Consider the following 22,567-nt stretch of genomic DNA (forward strand, 5'->3'; position numbering starts at 1 on the left):
GGCCCAACTGCAGCCAAATATATTAGCCAAAGTTCGGTCTTTATTCTTTGGAGCATAGAAGGTTGAGGGGGGACTTGATAGAGGTATTTAAAATTTGAGGGAGATAGATAGAGTTGACGTGGATAGGCTTTTTCCATTGAGAGTGGGGGAGATTCAAACAAGAGGACACAAGTTGAGAGTTAAGGGGCAAAAGTTTAGGGGTAACACAAGGGGGAATTTCTTTACTCAGAAAGTGGTAGCTGTGTGGAACGAGCTTTCAGTAGAAGTGGTAGAGGCAGGTTCGATATTGTCATTTAAAAAAAAATTGGATAGGTATATGGACAGGAAAGGAATGGAGGATTATGGGCTGAGTGCAGGTCAGTGGGACTAGGTGAGAGTAAGCTCTCGGCACGGACTAGAAGGGCCGAGATGGCCTGTTTCCATGTTGTAACTGTTATATGGTTGTATATAATAGCAAGAGATGGTGAACTGTGACCAAGAATTCAGAAAGCTCTTTGCAAGTTGGAATATAATAATCAGGATGCTGGAATTCTGTCAAAATTTGGGAATTTCCTCTTCCTTGTAGTTCATTTAGAATAGTCAACATGGATTCTAAGGTAAATAGCCTACTGTTTGGGATAGAGCCCAACTGGGAGATCACAATATTCCAGTCTTCTGCACCACGCAGCAGTAAATCAGATCATAAATATTGCTTATTTCAACATTTCCTTTTGCACGTTTGCTTGTTTCAAAATAAAAGTACAGTTCCGTGCGGGCCCTTCCATTCACGATGCTGTGCCAACCTAGGTATAATAAATATTCTCCACAAACAATCTCACCGTTGGCAGATTAATAGATTTGCACAGACTAGATGGGCCAAGAGTCCTGTTGCTAGGACTCCTCCCTCTCCTAACTTTCCACTTTTCATACATCCACTCGCCTGTCTAGGAACCTCTAAATGTCCATAACATGTCTGCCTCTACCCCCACCCCCAGCAGTATGTTTCAGGCACCCCCCACTTGTTTTGTGAAAGAATTACTTCTGACATCTCCCCTAAACATGTCTCCACCCACCTTCAACAGATGTCTTCAAGTATTGGTCATTTTCACACTGGGAATAAATCGCTGGCTGGCCACTCTATCTACACCTCCTATAATCATATCAAATCACCTCTGATCCCTGTCACCCAAACAGAAAAGCCATAAAACATAGAAATCTACAGCACATTACAGGCCCTTCAGCCCACAATGTTGTGCCAACCGACTCCAGAAGCAACCCAGAATTTCACTAGCACATAGCCCTCTATTTTTCTAAACTCCATGTACCTATCTGAGAGTCTCTTAAAAGACCTTATTGTATCCGCCTCTATCGCGGTCACCAGCATTGCAATCCATGCACCCACCACTCTCGGAGTCAAAAATACCTCTGACATCCCCCTTGTACCCACTTCCAAGCACTTTAAAACTATGCCCCCTTGTGTTAGCCATTTCAGCTTTGGGAAAAGAAATTCTGGCAATCCACTCGATCAATGCCTCTCATCGTCTTATACACTTCTATTAGGTCACCTCTCATTCTCCGTCACTCCAAGGAGAAAAGGCTGAGTTCACTCAACCTATTCTCAGAAGGAATGCTCCCCAATTCAGGAAAGATCCTTGTAAATCTCCTCTGCACCCTCATTATATCATCCATTTCCTTTCTGTAATGAGGTGACCAGAACTGAACGCAGTACTCCAAATGGGATCTAACCAAGGTCTTACATAGTTGTACCATTACCTCATGGCTCTTGAATTCAATCCCATGGTTGAAGGCCAACACACCGTACGTCTTCTTAACAACATTGTCAACCTACGCAGCAGCTTTGAGTGTCTATGGACAGGGACGCCAAGATCTCGCTGATCCTCCACACTACCCAAGAGCTTTACCATTAATATTATATTCTGACTTTAAATTTGACCTACCAAAATGAACCACTTCACACTTATCTGGGTTGAACACCATCTGCCACTTCTCAGCCCAGTTTTACATCCTATCGATGTCCCGCTGTAACCTCTGACAACCCTCCAGACCATGCACAACATCCCCAGCATTTGTATCATCAGCAAACTTATTAATCCACCCTCTACTTCCTCATCCAGGTCATTTATAAAAATCAGAAAGAGGAGGGGTCCCAGAACAGATCCCTGTGGAACACCACTGGTCACCGTCCTCCATGCAGAATACGAACCATCCACAACCACCCTTTGCCTAACTGTGGGCAGGCTAATTCTGGATCAACAAAGCCAGATCTCTATGGATCCCATGCCTCATTACTTTCTGAATGAGCTTCGCATGGGGAACTTTATCAAATGCCTTTCTGAAATCTATATACACTACATCCACTGCTTTACCTTCATCAATGTGTTTTGTTACATTCTCAAAGAACTCAATCAGGTTCATAAGGCATGATCTGCTCTTGACAAAGCCATGCTGACCATTCCTAATCAGATAAGAGCATTTGGAGAGACATTAAATCCTGCCTCTCATTTATAGAGTCATAGAAAAGTACAGCACAAAAACAGGCCATTAGTAATCTAGATAAAACTTCCTTGGTAATTTTGCCTTTGAAAATTGGGAAAAGAGGTACCACTGTAATTTCTAGGTGGCTTGTCATATGGGTATGACTAATATTTAATGAATTCAGTAGTTGATCGGTCATGTGGATAATTAAAGGGATATTATCAAGGAGACAGTCTACATTTTTGAACACCCAAACTCATTACTGTTCTAATGACATCTTGCCTGCCATAGCAAGTTTGGTATCATCACCTTCTGTTGACGCAGCATGAACATTTTGCAATGCAATTGTTTCATTTTTATACAACTCATCATTAAAGCAAAAAATACTGTGTCAGTAGGCAAAGTTAAAGGCAAAAATCGCCCTGCATTAAACAGAGTGCACTTGTTCTGCTTGCTGTACATTTCACATTAATGGTTTAGCAAGGAATATTTATTTCAAGGAATAAAATTAGGAGTTGTATTAGCACAGAGGCTGCGTACAAGAGGGGTCAGAGTCGCCTTTACTTCCTGAGGAGATTAAGGTAGTTTGGAATAAGCAGGTCACTCCCTCACATGTTCTACCAGTCTGTTGTCACCAGTACAATCTTCTATGCGGTGATGTGCTGGGGCAATGGCATCAACACGGGTGATACCAACAGGGTCAATAAACTGGTTAGAATAGCTGGCACTGTTATAGGAGTCAAATTATAGCCGGGAAAGTGATAACCCCCCCCCCCCCCCCACCTCCTGGTAGACTGCTGTGGTAATTTTTTTTTTATTCTTTCTACTTCTCTTCTAATATTTATATATCTGTGCACTTGTAATGCTACTGTGACACTAATTTCCTTTGGGATCAATAAAGTATCTATCTAATACACTCAGTGGCTACTTTATTGTACACCTGCTCATTAACGCAAATATCAAATCATCCATTCATGAGGAAGCAACTCAATGCCTGGAGACATGATCAAGAGATTCAATTGTTGTTCAGAATGGGGAAGAAATGTGACCTGAGAGACTTCCTCCATGGAATGAATGTTGGTGCCAGTCTGGATGGTTTGGGTATCTCAAACTGCTGATACAGGGGACTGTATTGGTTCCCTTCCTGCTTACCCTGACTGCAGAAATTCTCAGATGATTCAGCAAAAGTTGGGTGCATAAAGGGAAGATGGGAGGATCAATACAGGACCCTGGTGGAGGACTTGATCAAATGGTGCAAGCTGAATCAACTACTGCTTAACATCAGTTAAACAAAGGAGATGGTGATAGACTTTAAGCCTGCACTGCTCTCCATTACTATTGATGATGAGGACCTACAAGTACCTGGGGGTGCACTGGATGACAGACTTGAGTGGAGCACCAACACAGAGACTGTGTACAAGAAGGGTCAGAGTCGCTTCTACTTCCTGAGGAGACGGAGATCTTTTGGAGTATGCAGGCCTCTCCTTCACATGTTCCACCAGTCCATTTTCGCCAGTACAATCTTCTATTATCTGCTGGGGCAATCTGTTTCCTGGGATTTTCCCTCAGAAAAATCTCTCGAGTTTATAGAGAGTGATTTGAAAAACAGAAGAAAAAAAACATCCAGTGAGCAGCTGCACTTTGGGTGAAAATACCTTGTTAATGAGAGAGGTCAGAAGAGATTGGCCAGACTGGTTCCAGCTGACAGGAAGGCAACAAATATCCATAGATCACAACAGTGGAGTGCAGAAGAGTACCTATAAATGCACAATACACCAAACCTTGAACTGAGTGGGCTACAGCAGTAGACGACCACAAACGTACAGAAATACACTCAGAGGCCACTTTATTAGGTACCTGCTGTATATTACTTTGCACAACATTTCAACATCACATTTCAACCAATTAAGTCACTTATAGGTTTATCACTGTTTTAATTCATGGCAGCCAGTTTATCCTCAGCAAATTCCCACAAAGGCAACAAAATAATGATCAGATCTTTAATTTTCATCTATTCATGAGCTATTCAAGCCACCAGCAATGCTGGCATTTATTGTCCACATGTCATGGTCTTTGAATTGAGCAGCCATCTCAGTGGGCAATTAAGAGTCAACTACTTCCTGTTGGTCTAGAGCAAGGGCTCCGAAGCTGGGGTCTATGGACACCTTGCTTGATGGTATTGATCCATGGCATAAAAAAAGTTGGGATCCCCTGGTCTAGATAACTCCTCCTCCACAGCTCTCTGGATTATCGAATTCTCAAAGAACTAAATGAAACCAAAGGAATGGCAAAGACCATTACAGTTTGGCATCAGCGGTGTTGCAGGATTTGCCAGTCAGCGTTGAACTCAACGTTGGACTGCCTTCAGGACTCCAGCTCTAGCTTTCCTCTGAATTTACTCCCGAAGCCTTGCCCATGAGCGGGTATAGTCACAAGGTAGCAGGGGTTTCAGATCGGTTTTCCATCTCCTACACTATGTTGCTTCTCATGATGTTATATACATTAAAGGTATTAGCTTTATTCGTCACATCCACTGCAAAATATTGAAACAAAGTGAAATGGGTCATTTTGCATCAATGACCAACGCAGTATGAGAACTGCGCTGGGTAAACCCCTCAAGTTTTATCATGCTTCAGGCACCAACACAGCATGCCCACAACTCACTAACCCGAACTGTACGTTTTTAGAATGTGGGTGGAAACTGGAGCATTCAGAATAAAACCATATGGTCACAGGAAGATTGTACAAACACCTTACAGACAACAGTGGGAATCAAAAGGTACTGTAAAATACTGAGAACAAAGCAATACACAGTATTTCAGACATAGTCTCATTATAACCCTATAAGTTCTGATTAAACTTCACTACTGTTATATGCTTTTCAATAAAGACCAATATTTCATGAGCCTTTCTTACCCTTTGTTAAACCTGCACACTAACATTTTGTGTTTCAAGTAAATCAGCTGTTTTCTTTTTACTGTAATATTTAGTAATTTCATTCTATTGGAAAAAAATAGAAAGCAACTTATTGTTTAAACGTCATTCACCAGCCACTTCTTGTCCAATCACACAGCCCATCTTTGATACCGTCATTGAATGCATCTACAGGAAGTGAGGCCACAAGAAAGCAGCATCCATAATCAAGGACCTCCACCATCCAGGCCAGGTCCTCTTCTCACTGCTGCCATTGGGAAGGGGCCACAGGAGCCCAAGATCCTACACCACCAGGTTCAGAAGCAATTATTACCTAGTGTCGAAGGGAGTGAAGTTATCCATGTTGGTTCATGCTCCGGAACCAGTGTGGATAACTGCTCTCACCTTAACACTGAACTGACTCCATAACTGATGGACTCACTTTCAAAGACTCACGTTTTCCATTATTTATTTATCATTATTATTTGCTGATGCTAAGCATTCGCAAACTTTGACTTTTTTAGCACGTTGGTCATTTCCCAGATTCGTTTGTGCATAGTTGATTCTTCTGTATTTCTTTGTATCTACTATAAGTGTGTACAATAAAATGAATCTCAGGGCAAGATGTGGTGACATATACCAGTGGATTCCTGTTAATTGGGCCATTGGTTAATCGAGGAAGCCACTTATTTGGGACAACTCTTAAAGAACAAAAACTAATCGAGAAAACAGCTGGGGTTCTATTCATTTATTGCAACACTATGCTGCTTAACTGGGACAGAAGACTGTTGCTGAACATTCTAGCTGGCATTAACTGGTGCACTCGTGTGGCCTTCAGACACTATTCGTGCTTCGAGCAAACTATTTTTAAATAGTGACAGTTGTTTGTGTTTGCATTCAAAAGGCAGTGATTTTTGTCACTGATATTTGGCAACAGATGAGCAACAAGACAATGGAGTACTGTTTTTCTCACTGATTTCAAGCTTTGAGGCTTGAAAATGCCGGAAACATCCAGAAGTGAAAATGAAACAATTTCACCACTTTAAAAAGTTAGGAATTATGAAGAATTTAAAGGTATCGACAATCATCTTGAATGTTATAATGAAAATAAAGATTTTTGCAATTGTCAAAAGCATTGTATGAAGTCAGTACATTATCTGCACTAGGCATCTGCACTGATTTTGTTCATTTACAGTTAAAGGAACATGGCAACATACACTTTGATTTCCTCCATCGATAACTATTAGGAACTAATACACAGTTTTATAGTATTGTAGTATTCTAATTTGTTCTGTATTTCATTTAAGAACTTTTTTTTTTAACTCTGTTACACAGTAGTTTGTCTTTTTTATATGTTTTTAACTGTTTCCATGAAACTTTGGCTAATTGGGACAGCTGCTTAAGTTGGCCAAAATGTAGTGGTCCCAATATGTCCCAATTAACTGGAATCCAATGTATATACTTCAATAGTAAATTTACTTTGACTAACTACATTATATCCCTTTAAAGGCTCGTTGTGTCATCATCAAAAATTGCTGACATGCCTATCTTTGCATTCTCAGCAAATCTCCTATATTACAATGCTGGATTTATAATTCACTTTTACAAATAATTTAAACTCCTAAGTAGCTTTGATGACATCTTACCCTTTGTCATGGAGATTGATTGATTTGTTTGGATGTTGCAATTATTGGGCAGTAACCGGGGGAATGCCCCACTGAAATTGTCCTCTGCAATCTTTCACACCTATTGAAGCCGACAAATAAGATACTGGTTTTCCATTTTATCCAAACATTGGCACCAACAATACTGTTGTGAACATCCAAAAGATTAATCCTCCTGCTGTTCAGCAGAAAGTTGTGGAAAGTGTGACTATGACATTAGTAATTAACAAAATCTATCATTTCATTAGCCTCAAATTAACCTGGGAAGACATTAGGTCATTTAGAGGGTAACTAAGTGGACTTTTGTTCACCAGTCAGTTGTCTCACTCTTTCCCATAGCTGGAGGATCAGAATTAATCAAAACAACCTTTATTTTAAGGGTGAAATAAAGCAAAATATTATGGAAATTCTCAGCAGGTCAGGCAGCATCTTTGAAATGAGAAAAAGAATTAACCTTCTGGTGAATAACCTTTCTGACAATGATTTCTGGTGAAAGATCATCAATCTGAAACAATAACTCCATTTATTTCTCTCCACCATTTCTGCCTGACCTGCTGAGTACTTCCAGCAATTTTTGATTTTATTTCAAATTTCCAGCATCTGTATAACTTTATGTTTGAATCAGAGAGGAGTTTTATTCTGCACGGAGCACAGAGGGGTTGAAATCACCAATGAAAACATGTCAAAAGCAGATCAAATACAAGACAATAGGAGCAGGAGTGGGCTAGCAGTCTGTTCCACAATTCAAAGTGATCATGGCTGATCCATCCAGACCTTAATTCCTCTTCTATGTCAGCGCTCAATTCCTGAATCTTTCAAAAAAAAACTTCCTACATTTTATGGCTTTCTCTTTAAATACTGCAAGTGATCGTACTTCCATAAACTTTCATCAAAGAGATTCCACAAACAAAGCCTGAGGAACACACGCACGTACAAATAAAAACAAAAAGACTGGACACACAAAGGCTAAAAAAATCTATTAATTGAGATACAGCACAGAATAGGCTCTTCTGGCCCCATGGACCACGTGGCCCAGCAATCCCCCAATCTAACCCTAGCCTAATCACGGTGCAATTTACAATGACCAATTAACCTTCTAACGGGTACATCTTTGGACTGTGGGAGGAAACCAGAACACTCAGAGGAAACCCACGCGGCCATGGGGAGAACGTACAAATTCATTACAGGCAGTAGCGGGAATTGCACCCAGGGTGACTGTGCTGTAAAACAGCCGACTACGTTATTGTGCTACCCCCTTCTACGTTACAATGGAAAAAAAATGTCTGTTATATGAAGTCATTAGAAAAATTGTTGACTTGTTAGAAACACACATCTTCTGCCTATAGCATTAAAGTATATTAAAATGGAGAAAAGATTATGCATATTTACATCTGAAGATCCCAGTAATCACCCAGCATAGCAAAGATAAAAGAGTCGAAGTAAATCCCAGTTGTTTATTATGGTCCAGCAAATTCCATTAATATCACCCAATGATTAAAAGAGTAACTTTGAGAGCATAAAATAAATTAAAATGACAATTCAGACACATTGTTACTATTTATATTTCAACGGAGGATTATTCTGACTATAGCAGACACCTCAGAGTATATCAGCTGGCACAATGGATAATTAGCAATGTAACATACTGTAACTGTGATCTTTACAGCAGTGTCATCACACCAACCACTTTCACAGGGATACTCCCAGTTGCAAATTGCATCAAAAGGCCAGATGCTACAATGCTGGGCATCGCTCAAGGATTGCCAAAAAAAGAAACAAAAAGTTAATTAAAGAAAACACGCAAGCACATCGGTGAGCGAAAGGCTCAAAATGGCAACTGCCAACTGTACTTCGCTACTGCGCAAGTGGAATGGTATATAGATCCGTTTGCAATGCAACACTTCAACAGCTTGTGGCCTTGGTCATTGCTATAAAGCTCAAACTTCAACAAGTACCTGAAAAGAAATCAGCCTTATATATATATATACACACACACACACTCACTCTGCAACATTTGGCAAGGAGTAAACTTTTTTCTTAAGCAAAGTGTCTGAGGAACAAGAAAGTCCCCCAGTGGTTTACCAAGAGTGTTGAAAGGAGGCATCAAATGGATTAGACAGAGAAACAAATGTAAAATTGGATGTGGCTAATGGGTAAGTTTATTTAGCAACAAATGTGGGCTTGGAGGGTAATATTGAGTCACTAAGTGAGATCACTTTGAACTCAGTGGACGAAAGGATCTACAGTTTTTCCCCCTCACCCTCCCCTTTTTTCTATTCCCCACTCTGGTCTGTTAGCTCTTCTCACCTGCCTATCATCTCCTTCTGGGTCCCGCCCTTTGTCCCTTTCTTGTATGTGTGGTGAACTACATATACCTGTCTGGACACGCCCCCCCCCCCCCCGCTGACTGCTCCTGTGGCTCCTTCCACAGACCCCTATATAAAGGCGATTGGAGGCACTGCTCCAGGATGTTGTGTGATGGTCTCTTGGTGCTGACAGTGCTCTCTTCCAGCTAATAAAAGCCTATCTCTCGCCTCACGTCTCCGAGAGTTATTGATGGTGCATCAGTATGGTCCACTCTTTTCTCAGATTTCTTTCTTTCCAGCCGTTTACTTTTCTTACCCACCTGGTTTCATTGATCTCCTTCCAGCTCATCTCCTTCCCCTCCTCCACTCCCCGACCTTTTTACCCTGGCATCTTCCCCCTTCCTTTCCAGTCCTGTGGAAGGATGCTGGCCCAAAACATCAACTGTTTATTCATTTTCATGGATGCTGCCTAACCTTACGAGTTCCTCCAGCATTTTGTGTGTGTTGCTTTGAATTTCCAGCATCTGTAGAATTTGTGTTTACAGTATTTCATCTATGTACGGAATAAGGGATCATTATGCGAGTACAGGTGGATTAGCATAGAAATGAGTAATGATTGTCAGGAAATCCACATTTATAAGGATTCTATTATGATATACTTTGCTGAATAGCATGTTCCTTTGCAGAAGTCAGGATTCAAGACACGATGCGGTGAATAGAGGTTCTGCAATGTGGGAAGCCTGATTGTATTGGGAATCAATAACATGGACAGAAGTTGTTCAAAAGCTCTCTAAAGGGTTCAAGAGCAAGGCGATTAATAAATGTTGCACTACTCTGACTGCAGTGTCCTGGGCCAAGGAGGAAAAGAATGATTGTCAGGGAGAGACTGTCAAACTGCAGCTGGAAGAATAGTGCAGACAGGAAGGCTCTGATGCTGGGACCACTGGGTCTAGTGAGGTGTAGTCTTCAACCAGATTGGAAATGCCCTTGTCCTTATCAAAAACGATTTAAGTTGAAGGACAGATAGGAGAAAGACATAGAGTATATTGTAAATTTTGAAAATAAAGGTCTCCAAGACTATTGATCACCAATATCCAAATCCTCAGGCATATGAAATAAATATAGTACAAGATTGAAAAGGGTATGATTTAACTAACAATAAAATATATTTATAAAGCACCTCAGATTAAGAACCTAAAATATTTCAAGAAGCTTTATCAAGCAAGATTTCATACTGCACCTAAATAAAAACAAACTGAAGGTACGTTTTAAGATGGACCCTAAAGGCAACAGCACAGAGAGAGAGAGAGACAGACAGAACTTATGAGTATGAGGAAGGGAATTAAAAATCTGAGCTGCTTAGCAGCTGAAGGCACATTTGACAATTACAAAGGGTTAAATATCAGCTATTCTGGATCCTCTAAAATCTAGTTGAGAGCAACTATGCCGGCATTTCTTATGGCTAAGGGAATTAATGAGGTCTTAAAGGTATCAGAAAGGGTGAAAGTTTTAAAATCTAAGTACGATTTAAAATGGAAAATAGGCAGCATAGTGGCATAATAGTCACCTCATCGCCTTACAATGCCAGCGACCAGCGTTCAATTCTCACTGTTGTCTGTAAGGTATTTGTATTTTCTCCCCCTGACCAGGTGGATTTCTCGCGGGTGCTCTGGTTTCCTCCCACATTCTAAAGATGTACAAGTTGGTAGGATAATTGGTCTATGCATGCTCACTGAGCCAGAAGGGCCTGTTATGCATCTCTAAATTTTAAAGAATTATCAAATGTAACCGAATGGAAACCTCTGAGTTGGGATAGGTGCATCAGAGGTTTGAATGAGCTCAAGTTTACGTAAAGTGGAAAGAGGAATGCTGGCCTGTAATGCAAAGATAACAAAAGCTGGGATGATTTCAACAGAGTGCAAGTTAAGAAGCAAGTAAGGCACACAAAATGGAAAAACTCAACAAGTCAGACAGTTTCAGTGGAGAGGAATATAAACAGTCAATGTTTCAGGCTGAGACCTTTCACCAGTCCTGATGAAGGGTCTCAGTCCAAATAAATTTTATTCCATTTCTCCAAGTTTTGGGTAGTGATTCATGAATTAAGAACATAAAAACATAAGGAGCAGGAGTAGGCCATCTGGCCCATTGAGCCTGCTTCCCCATTGAATAAGTTCATGGCTGATCTGACTCTGAACTCATCTCCACCTGCCTGCTTATTCCCCATAGCCCTCAATTCCCCAACTACACAAAAAAAATTAATTCCCTTCCTCATAAGGATGAATTTCTTTAGATGAATAGCCATCACACAGGGGTCACCTTTACTGGATTAGTTTCTAGAGGCTCAGGTCTTTGACTTAGAGAAGAGAGTTCAAATCCCATTGTGACTTTTCAATTTAAAAAAAAATCTGGATGGAAAGATATGGTGATGGTGATATTTGTTCAGAAAGGAAATCTACCAGCTGGTATTCACTATTCAAGCACTCTGCAAGTTGGAGACCAGAGAGGTATTCCAAAGTGAGGGGGGAGAAGCATGTGGATACTGTCAAAGAGATGTTTTCTTTAATCAGCCAAATATGTTCATTGCCTTTTGGTGATAGAAGATGTAAGGGCAGAATTAGGTTATTTAACTCCTCAAAACTGCTCCGCCATTCAATCATGGCTGACTTATTTTCTCAACCCATTTTCCAGCCTTCTTCCTAATCCCCTTACCAACTAAGAACCCATCAATTTCTGCCTTAATTATACCCAATGAATTGGCCTCGCATGCCAATGAATTCCACAGATTCACTGTCCTCTGGCTGAAGCAATTCCTCTTCATCTCCGTTCTAAAGGAAAGAACTTTTACTTGGATGTTGCACCTTTGGACTCTCCCTTTAATAGAAAAATCCTCTCCATGTCCACTCTATCAAGGTCTTTCAATATGCGATTAACTTCAGTGCGATCCACCAGCCCCCACCCCCCATTCTTCTGAACGTCACTGAGTACATGCCCAGATCCATCAAACACTCCCCATACCTTTTCAGTCACATGATCATTTTTGTGACATTCTCCTGGACATTCTTCAGGGCTAGCACATCTTTCCTCAGAAACAGGGCCAAGATCTGCACAAGGTGGTCTAAATGGACTCTGACCAATGGACTAAATTAGAGACCAATGGACTCTAAATGGACTCTGACCAATGCCTATACTGCAGCAGTATATCTTTGCTTTTATTTAATTATTGAGTTAAAGCACGGAATAGGGCCCACTGGCCCTTCAAGCCGCGCCGCTAATCACAGGACAACTTACAAAAACCAACCAGTTAATTGACTACCAGCCGATACAATTTTGGGAGGCACCCAGAGGACACCCAGGCAGTTGCGGGAATTGAACCCGGGTCACCTGTACAGTAAAGTGTTATGCTAACCACTACACCGCCAGGCCATTCTATGACCTCTCAAAATGAATATTAACACTGCATTTTCCTTCCTTACTACCACTGGTCTTAAATCATGGCAAACATGTTTCTTGAATTATTTTCATTACAACTTTGAACATAATGATAATTCAGATTTAAAAATTTAGTTCTCCATCTGTCAGCATTTGGTTGCGAGCCAGACTAGCCCAAGTTTGAACCTTTTGATATCAATGCTAACTTTGCATACCCACAACTGGTAGATGTCTAGTTATAATAAGATAGATAAGAATGAATATAGGTGGTGTGCAATACCACCCTGCTAGTCAACTCAGATGAATGGATTCAAATATGGGCACTCTGCAAAAAGGGAGAGTACAGTGAAATCAGAAAATATAGGGAGGGAAAAAGAGATTAAAGCTAAGCTAGTAGCTCGTTTGGATGAAAGAACCAATGATTAGATTTCTTTTGAAGGAACAACTGATAAAACTGAATAACAGTGGTCAATGAGCAAGGACCATTAACTATACACTCAATGGTCAATTTGTTACTCCTGTCCACCTGTGTGTTAATGCAAATATCTAATCAGCCAATCACATCCCAGCAACTCAATCCACAAAAGCACACACACATGATCAAGAGGTTCAGTTGTTATTCAGACCAAATATCAGAATGGGGAAGAAATGTGCTCCGAGTGACTTTGCCTGTAGAATGATTCTTGGTGCCAGATGGAGTGGTTTGGTATCACAGAAACTGCTCATCTCCTAGGATTTTCAGGCACAACAGTCTCTCGAGTTTTCAGAGAATGGTGCAGGAATCAAAAAATAAAATCCAGTGAATGGTGGTACTGTGGGCGAAAATGGCTCATTGATGAGAGGGGTTAGAGGAGTCCGGGGGGTGGGTCAGTGACATCAACGCCAGACTCTGGAGCGAAGGCTCCCGAGTTCCAATCCAGTCAGACCGCTCCCGGACACACTTTCTATCCGTGCCCGGTTCAGTGTCGAGCTCGCAACTTGGCCTCATTAAAAAATAAAACTGTGCTGTGAGATGGACGTGGGGGACCACTCACGGAATCTTTCCTCTAAGACAACCACTTGAAAAGTGGTTGCTGAGGCTCTGGCAGAGGATGGATAAAAAGAGGAGAATGGACAGACTGGTTCAAGCTAACAGGAAGGCGACAGTAACTCAAGTAGCCAAGCATTAAAAAAGCGGTGTGCAGAAGAATGTCTCCGAATGCACAATACATCAAATCTTGAAATGGATAAGAAACAGCAGCAGAAGACCACAAAAGGTTCCACTCCTGTGGCCACTTTATTATGCCTTCTGTGTACCTAATAAAGTGGCCAATGCCTGAAAATACCTGTTAACTCAGGAACTTGAGTGCAAGGGATAAACTGTGAAATCTGCAAGAACGCTGTGAGGGTAATTACTGTATCAAAGTGAAAACAGAGACAAGGATTAGTGAAGCAGAAAATCTGAAAGAACGTTTACAGATATGCATGCTACTGAGGGTTCAGCAGGCTGGACAGGAGGGAAGATGGAAGGGCGGTGTCAGAGAAACATGAATGAAAGCTTATTATTTTTGCAGTGGAGGCAATACCAGCAGCACCAGAGAACCTGGATGCACTTAATAGCTTCAGTACAAGTGACGAATTGGTAATGAAGTAAATAATGGATCTTAAGGAAGACAAGACTCTGGAACTGGATAGCTTCCACTATAGGGCATTAAAGAGAATATGAGAGGAGAATGCTGAATATGTAGCAAGAATATCTTTTCATGGATCTTTAATTCAGGGAACATAGGCAATAAATTTGTAATAAGCTCTCATGTCTATTCACCAGTCAGTGCACTCCTATGGGATGTGTAGACACTGGATCAGAACAGGACTGGGATCCATGGTAAAGAACGATCTACAGCCATGAGCACAACTGTCAAGTCTTACACAAACGAAGGCTTGTGGGGGGGGGGGGGGAAGAAGAGAGACAAACTACGAGACCCTCCACTTATCAGGGTCGACGTTGAATGTTGCATTCTAGCTGTCTACGTGATACGCAAGTGAAGCGCAGTACTGTAGGAAGAGCACGCTGTTGCCAATGCAGCAGGCTCCCTCTCTCCACAATGCTGATGAAGCCAAAGGAACAGCAGAGTTCGGTACCAGTGGTGTCGCTGGAATTGCCAGGCAGTATTCAGTTCCAAGTAGTGCTGCCTTAGGGACGCTACTCTGGATGTTTCCCCTCAGGATTTACTCTCAAAGCCTTCCCCACGAGTCAGTATAGTCACAAGGCAGTAGAGGTTTGAAATCAGAATTTTCCTTCTCTTAGATGAACTGCCAACCACAATTGATGAGTCCCATCTGCCCAAAGTAACCTGCCTTTGCCCCCTTCTCCAGTCATGGAGAATGGGACTGCCGAGCTTAAAATTAAAGCCGCATGTGAAGACCAGGAGCTGGACTTGGCTGTCAGAGGCTATTTGAGATACATGCCAACGGGAGCTCATCCAAGCTACCTCCTCCAGCTATGACAACCTTAAGGAACCAGGGTGTTGTGAAAGGGGGAAAAAATTCAAACTTTATCCTCACAAGCCATTGAGCAGAGCCTCTTTGGGACAATACAGAATGAAATGACTGAGAAAAAAAAATAATTCAAATAAATTCATGCCATGTCACCAATTGATCCACAATAAGAATTACACCTCATACTCATTTCGGGTATATGTTGTTGAAATGGCATATACACTCAGTGACCACCTGTACACCTGCTCATTAATGCAAATATTTAATCAGCTGATCACGTGGCAACTCAACACATTAATGCATGCAGACATGGTCAAAAGGTTCAGATGTTGTTCAAACCAGACATTAGGATGGGGAAGAAATGTGATCTAACTGACTTTAACTCTGCAATGATTGTTGGTGCCTGATAGGGTCATTTCAGTATCTCGGAAACTGCTGGTCCCCCTTGAACTTCATGCACAAGTCTCTAGAGCTCACAGAGAATTGTACAACAACAAAAAAAAAATCACCCAGTGAGCAGTCCTTCCATGGGCAAAAATGCCTTGTCAATGAGAGAGGTCAGAGGAGAACGGGCAAACAGGTTCAAGCTGATAGGAAGGTGACAACAACTCAGATAGCCAAGTATTACAACAAGTGAAGGGTATCTCTGAATGCACAATTCCTCCAACCTTGAAGTGGAAGGGCTACAGTAGCAGAAGACCACAAATATCCCATCAGCGGTCACTTTATTAGGAACTAGAGGTACCTAATAGTGGCCACTGAATGTACACTTTCCACGAAGACCCGAATTATTTCAAATACTTGTACAATTTCATTGCCCATGTTAAATATCAGTCAGTTGGCCTATCTGAAAGAAACGGTTCGTAAATTTAGACGCAGTTTTAATACAACATAAAGTAGGCAACAGAAATAAAACATTAACCCCACACTTCCTCTGTATCAGCACTCTAAGGAACACCTTGCATTTTCCATTATCACCTTACAAATTAATGGGAACTTTCATGAATTCATGGGGATTTTCACGAATTAATGGCCATATTTAACGCAGAGTTGTTCCCAATGCATTCACACCTTCACGTTATCAGTTCAATAGCATTACATTTAAACATCACTTAAAAATATTGAAGGCCACGTGAAGTGCATTGATTAAATTACAATTCCCGCAGTTCATTATAACGAAGTCAGTTCGCGCAGTGCAGATGAAACTTCACTTTCAAATTTTCCAACAGCCATTAATCTCAATTCAATTTCAGCGCACACCCGGTAAACTGCTCGTACCCCAGGAGATTAGAACTGCGTTTCGAATGCCTCCAGTTTGCCCGCGGTTGAGACAGCGACAGATTCCACACACTCTGTGGAGTTGCTGCCAGTAGGTGGCACCAACTTTGAGGTCACCGATCTCTACGCGGTACTGCTGCCTCCCATCACGGCACACTGGAAGGGTAAGCGCTTGGGAAAGCCTTCGCCGACCACGCCGCACCTCCCGGATGCGTCCCACCACAATTCCCGCAGCCCGGAACACAAAGACGCCTGATGCCCACTTGAAGTCGTACCAGCTCAACACCTTGCCAGCACATCTTGACACATCAATCGCAAGAACCACAGCCAACACTGGTGCCGTTACAGCACACGTCAAAATAAAGACAAGCGATTCACTTACCATATTAACTTCAGACACTTGGTCAATACTGGCGACGTCAATATTCATTCCAACACTGACTGGAGGACCTTGGGTGTAAATAAGGAAGGTGGGGTGTGGAGGTAAAGAAAAGTTAATTCATCAGACTTGCAGCCCAGATTTATCGGGGTCATTTTACTGGGGTCAATGGTGAAAGCTTACCTCCAAAATCTGGTCTGAGGCGGATGTCGTATCCATGTAGCAGGTTATCCACCGTTTCCTTGACAAACGACATATTACCAGATTCATTTGCGCTGGGGACGAAAGACAAACACGGGGAGAAGGGGGGGGGGGAGAAGATAAGTTATTCCCAATTGGCATTCCATCTATTAACGTGATTCACCTCCAGCACGTTTGAATAACCTTACCTCTGTGCACAGCAAACCACCGCCACCAATACAACCGGCGCCGAGAGAATACCAAAGTAACGTCTTCTCTGATATGTCCACATTCCTTGGTTGTTGACTAGAAACTAGTTCGTGGGGTCAAAATGGCAAATGTATGGCAGAATACAGAGCCCCCTTAAAAGTCCAAACCATCGGAAAAGACCGCAGTTAAAGCGTTACTCTTTAAGCAACATAGCTAGTAAACGATTAGAAGATGTAAAAGGTTTTGTCTCAATGCTGCTTTTTTTTGTTATGTATTTCTTATAGATCTGCACACGGCGCAGTTAATTCTCACGAATAAAATCTAATGATCCTTCAAGGATGAATGCATTTTGCCACAGTACTGCTTGAGCGGTTCCAAAAAAATGTTTCTTCCGTCTTTTCTTTAATTATTTCTGTTTCACCTCGTTCACTTCAAGTCGAAATTTAGGTCTGCATACACTCCCATATTCAGAGGCAGTTTTCAACGTTTCTGGCACACATAAACACACACACAAACACACGCACACAAACACACGCACACACACACACACACATGCACTCACGGAGGGAGGAGAGAGAGGGGCGCTGATAGTCTTCAAGAAAAATAGATTTCAGACAACTGCCTCGTTGCTACAGCAATGGAAACCGCGGCAAGGTGATACATCCAATGTGCTGCCATCGCACACCGGTGCACCGGACGGGCAATTCCTCGGATCTCAAGCTGGCGCTCACATCTCAAGCACCTGCGGTGCTGTGGCGAGGTTGACGAGGAAGGTGCTGTCGCACGCGATATGGCTGGAGTTTGTAGAAATTCAGATTGCTTGGCACGGAACAAAATGAAGAGGACGTGGAGGACCCATGTGATTAAGATACTCGGATTCAGCTCGGCTACGATTGCAGCAACGCGGAGATTGACGGCGGAGTCAACCACACAGGATTTGGGGCAGTCGATAGCAGCATCACACAAAAGGCACGGGAAACCTGGGGACCGGGCTTATCACGGAGCAGAGGGAGGGACACTGCGCTCGTCGTAGTGGCCGGCGGGTCATTGAATGTAAAGAGTGAGCGCAGCGTCAGCTCCAGTTAACCGCACACGAATGCGAGGAGTGGATGTTGGAGGGAGTAAGCGTCCAACTGTGGACTCGTGGTCATCTCTGTCAGGGGCTGATACCCAGCGGCTATCACAGCAGTGACACCATCTAATGAATTTAGCGACAGAGAAGGGAAGGACAGGGGACGAGCGATTTAAAGGGGGGAAGGCATGAAATGTTATAAGACGTCCATTTAATTGCAATTCCGTATCTGTTACTAGGCATTTTAGCAACATAAAGGTCCACATGATGTGCCCAATCTCATACTGCACTCCTGATTCAGATGTTAAATGGAAGCGCACAGCTTCCCGATAATCTAGGTTCATTAACTTTTAATAGCTTAGAAGCTCCTCTCGAAATCTGGGAGTCCGTGTGGAGTCGTGTGTCAAGTGGGCAGAGAGTTAACAATACTTAAGAATCTTACTTCGAAAAAAATGCCAGGAGGACGCGGTTAGACCGAGAAAGGGTGGCCAATATCTAGAGATAACGTCCAGCAGATCATATTGGCGCATATAGACACCTCACGGGCTGTGTGTCCCATTGCCACCAGGGAGGAGGCTACATAGCATCCATGCCACAGGACCACCAGACTCCAAAACAGTTACTTTCCCCAAACTGTAAGGCTGATCAACACCTCCACAAATTAACCCACTCCAGCCCCAACACTACTTGATCATTTCCTGCCAGTCACCTTTTGTCCAGGCACTCCCGTGCTTAGCGTCACTGATGTACATAAATCAATCAACGTATATAAACTAACTTGTGTATTTATATTTTTAGTGGGTTTTTTTTGTTATTGCGTTCTTTCTCGTGTTGTGTTTTTGAGCTACCTCCGATCCGGAGTCCTTCTCCTTTACACTTGTGCACTGGAAATGATATTGAACAGTCTTGAACGTGAGCGAACAGAGAGTGACAGAGTTCACATGTGAAGACCCAGCTTCAGGTTAACACCCTGAAAGAGCCCGGCGTGGTAGCGACGGAGAGCACAATGACTCTTCCATCATCCCCGTGCCGAAGACCATGTGATCCCCGTGAAAGGATGGACTTCCTCGATTTGTCTGATGGAGGTGTAAAAGAAGGGGAGTCGCTCAACGGATGGCAAAAGCTTTGCCGTGATTGTCGAAGGTGAATTAAATATTAATATTATAAAAATTGTTGGCACAATTGAATAAAGCCACACACTGCACAGGATGAGATGATGATTAATTAGACAGGACTCGTTTAAACTTCTGCCTGCTCTCTCGTTTGCCACAGCTATCCATTTTCGAATCGAAGTATTACGCCAGTGATTAATTATAAACTGAATGTTAGTACAGCATCATAATATAACGACTTAATCTACAGAAGTCATCCTGATGACCCAGGTCAACAGTCTATAATTTGCTCCGCTTTCATTTCAGTGTATTTCAGATATATAATGAAATTGTTTTACAGACAATTCATTCTGCAATGCTTAAGTGACTTCCCGTCTCCTTCTAATACCAATAACGGCCATATTAAAGTTTAAGGCAATCCCACAACGTCACATTGCATTGTTCAGTCGGGCTGCTCGTGGAAGCTATTCAATGACCGCAATCATTTTCTGGTTCTGGCGAGGGTTGCCACGTCAGCATCTCCTACATTTGTGTTCAGTGTGCGAGAGATGCGCCAATGGCGATTATCAGTTACATTTAGCCATGCCGTATGTCTAATGTTTCTCTCGATTTGGTGCCCAGCAGTTCCGAAAGATTGGCCCTTATATTGACTCTCACACGTGCCCTAACCGCCTTTGAGCACCGATGCAGGTTCTCGTCCTGAAAGGTTGGACCTACAGCTTTTGCCTCCACAAATGCCACCTGACCCGCTGAGTTCACCCGACGTTCTGTTTTTGTTTGTCCCAGAGAAGCATGGAAACAGGCCCTAGGCAAATTCCGCTTCTAAACCAGGGCTTATATCCAAACTCCATAAGCTATAGGATCAGAATTGGGCCATTTCACCCATCCAGTCTACACAACCATGTCATCATGGCTGATCCAATTTTCCCCTCAGCCCCTGTATCCCTTCATGCCCTGACCAATCAAGAATCTATCAACCTCTGCTTTAAATATCACATACTTGTCCTATTTGACTGCATTTGGCCAATTTCCGTCATTTTTTTCCCTATCCATGTATCTATCTAAATGTCCTTTGAACATTACAATTTTAAATCCCATTGTATTGTCCTTTGGATGGTTGTTCCATATAGACTTCTTAGTGAAACAGTTTCCTCTCCAGTTCCTATTCAATGTTTTTGCCCCCCACCTTAGATCTGTGGCCTCTATTTTTAGATTCTCCTTTTCTGTGAAAAAGACTGTGACCATCCGCCTTATGCATTCCCCTCATTATTTTATTTACCTCCATGAGATCACTCTTCAGCCATCTACATTCTAGGGATAAAATTCTCTGCCTATCCATCCTTTCTCTATAACAAGCCCTCCACTCCTGGTAAGATCACATGAAATGTCTGTATTTATTTTTACAATCACTTTATGTTTCTGAGTAAAATATGTCATTGTATACCTAAACAGAATAAAAAAGTAAATGTTGTACAGTATAAATATACTTGATATATATTCAATGACCACTTTAGTCAGAAACTCCCATATTGAATAAACTGGCCACTATGTGTAGGTTCGTGGTCTTCTGCTGCTGTAGCCCATCTACTTCAAAGTTCAATGTGTTGTGCACTGAGGGATGCTTTTCTGCACACCACTTTTCTGAACCATTATTTGAGGTATTGTATTCTTGAACCAATCTGGCCATTCTCCTCTGACGTCTCCCATTAATAAGGCATTTTCACCCACAGAACTGCCACTCACTGCAGTTCTTTTTGTTTCTTGTTGATCCCAGGAATCAGCAGTTTCTAAGATACTCCAACCACCACATCTGGCACCAACAATCATTCCACGGTCAATGTCACTTAGGTCACAGTTCTTCCCCACTCTGATGTTTGATCTGAACAACAAATGAACTTCTTGACCAGTTTGTATGTTTCACAGCATTGTGTCGCTGTCACATGATTGGCTGATTACGTATTTGCATTAACGAGCAGGGGTCCATGTAAACCTAATAAAATTTCCATAGTGTAAATCATTCCTTTTCCCAGCAAAAACTACAATTGGATAATGACATCCAACTGAATTAATTGTTTATTAATTAACTTCATTGTCAGCCAGGTCTTCCATTTCAGCAAGAAATTACTGCTAGTTTAAAGTTAAATGGAAATGCATCATTGCACAGCTCCACAAGAACACCAACAAATTAGAATTGTCAAGACTTATTCAGAGTAGTGAATGTCAGTGCTGGAAATCCAGGCTGGACAGTTCAGAACCTTGCATTCAGTAGTTCAATAGCTCCGTCCACCAATTTCCAACACCCACGTTATCTTATAAAATGTTTTGATTTGCACCCACACATTTTTTCATGTTGGGGGTGGAAATCAAAACATTGCTTTCTCCATTGCTTAAATAATCTTTAATTTCCATTCTACGTAACTCATTTAGTAATATAACATGGTAACAGGATGTTTAATTTTGAGTGGAATTGAAAATGTAAATTCAAGTTATTTGGTCGATGTAATTATTGCTCTGCATTAATTAAGTTAGGGTTGTAGTACATAATACGACTCTGATACTATGGCTGCCCAACCTGACCAATTCCACAGCCACTATTCTTGTATTCTTCCATAGTCCTGGTATTTTAGACCATAAGTCCATAATGCATATGCAGTATTTGGCCCATTGAGTCTGTTCGTATCCCCTTTTATCCCTATTCTCTTGCCTTTACCCCATAACCTTTGACTTCCTTACTAATCAACAGCCTATCAATCTTCACTTTAAATATATCCAATGAACTGGCCTCCATCTGGCAATGAATTCCACAGATTCACCACCCTATGGCTAAAGAAATTCCTCCTCATCTCTATTCTGAAGGGATGTCCTTCTATTCTGAGGCTGTGCCCTTTGGTTCTAGAATCCCCTACCATAAGAAACATCCTTTCTATGTTCACTCTATATTTGCTTTTCAATAATGGACAGGTTTCAATCAGATCCACCCCCCACCCACCCCACCGTTCTTCTAAATTTCTGCCCAGAGCCATCAAACACTCCTCATGCATGAACCCAAAATCATACACCTTTTCTTGGAT

At 42.0% G+C, this 22,567-nt stretch overlaps 1 protein-coding gene across 4 annotated transcripts in view; it reads right to left on the reverse strand.

Moving 5' to 3' along the window:
• Positions 1-22,567, reverse strand: part of gabrb3 (gamma-aminobutyric acid type A receptor subunit beta3) — a 669,933-nt gene that overhangs the window by 326,366 nt on the left and 321,000 nt on the right. For 3 of the 4 annotated variants that reach the window (XM_073044107.1, XM_073044105.1, XM_073044108.1), the window contains 2 exons: positions 17,106-17,197; positions 16,926-16,993 (listed from right to left, as the gene is read on the reverse strand). In XM_073044107.1, coding sequence (XP_072900208.1) covers positions 16,926-16,993; positions 17,106-17,197 — 160 coding nt within the window. Of the gene's footprint in view, positions 1-16,925; positions 16,994-17,105; positions 17,198-17,311; positions 18,371-22,567 lie in introns of those variants that run through there. The other variant, XM_073044106.1, reaches the window with a different exon arrangement.

Source organism: Hemitrygon akajei, chromosome 4 (genome assembly GCF_048418815.1).
Source record: "Hemitrygon akajei chromosome 4, sHemAka1.3, whole genome shotgun sequence".
In the NCBI taxonomy this organism is placed as follows: Eukaryota; Metazoa; Chordata; class Chondrichthyes; order Myliobatiformes; family Dasyatidae; genus Hemitrygon; species Hemitrygon akajei.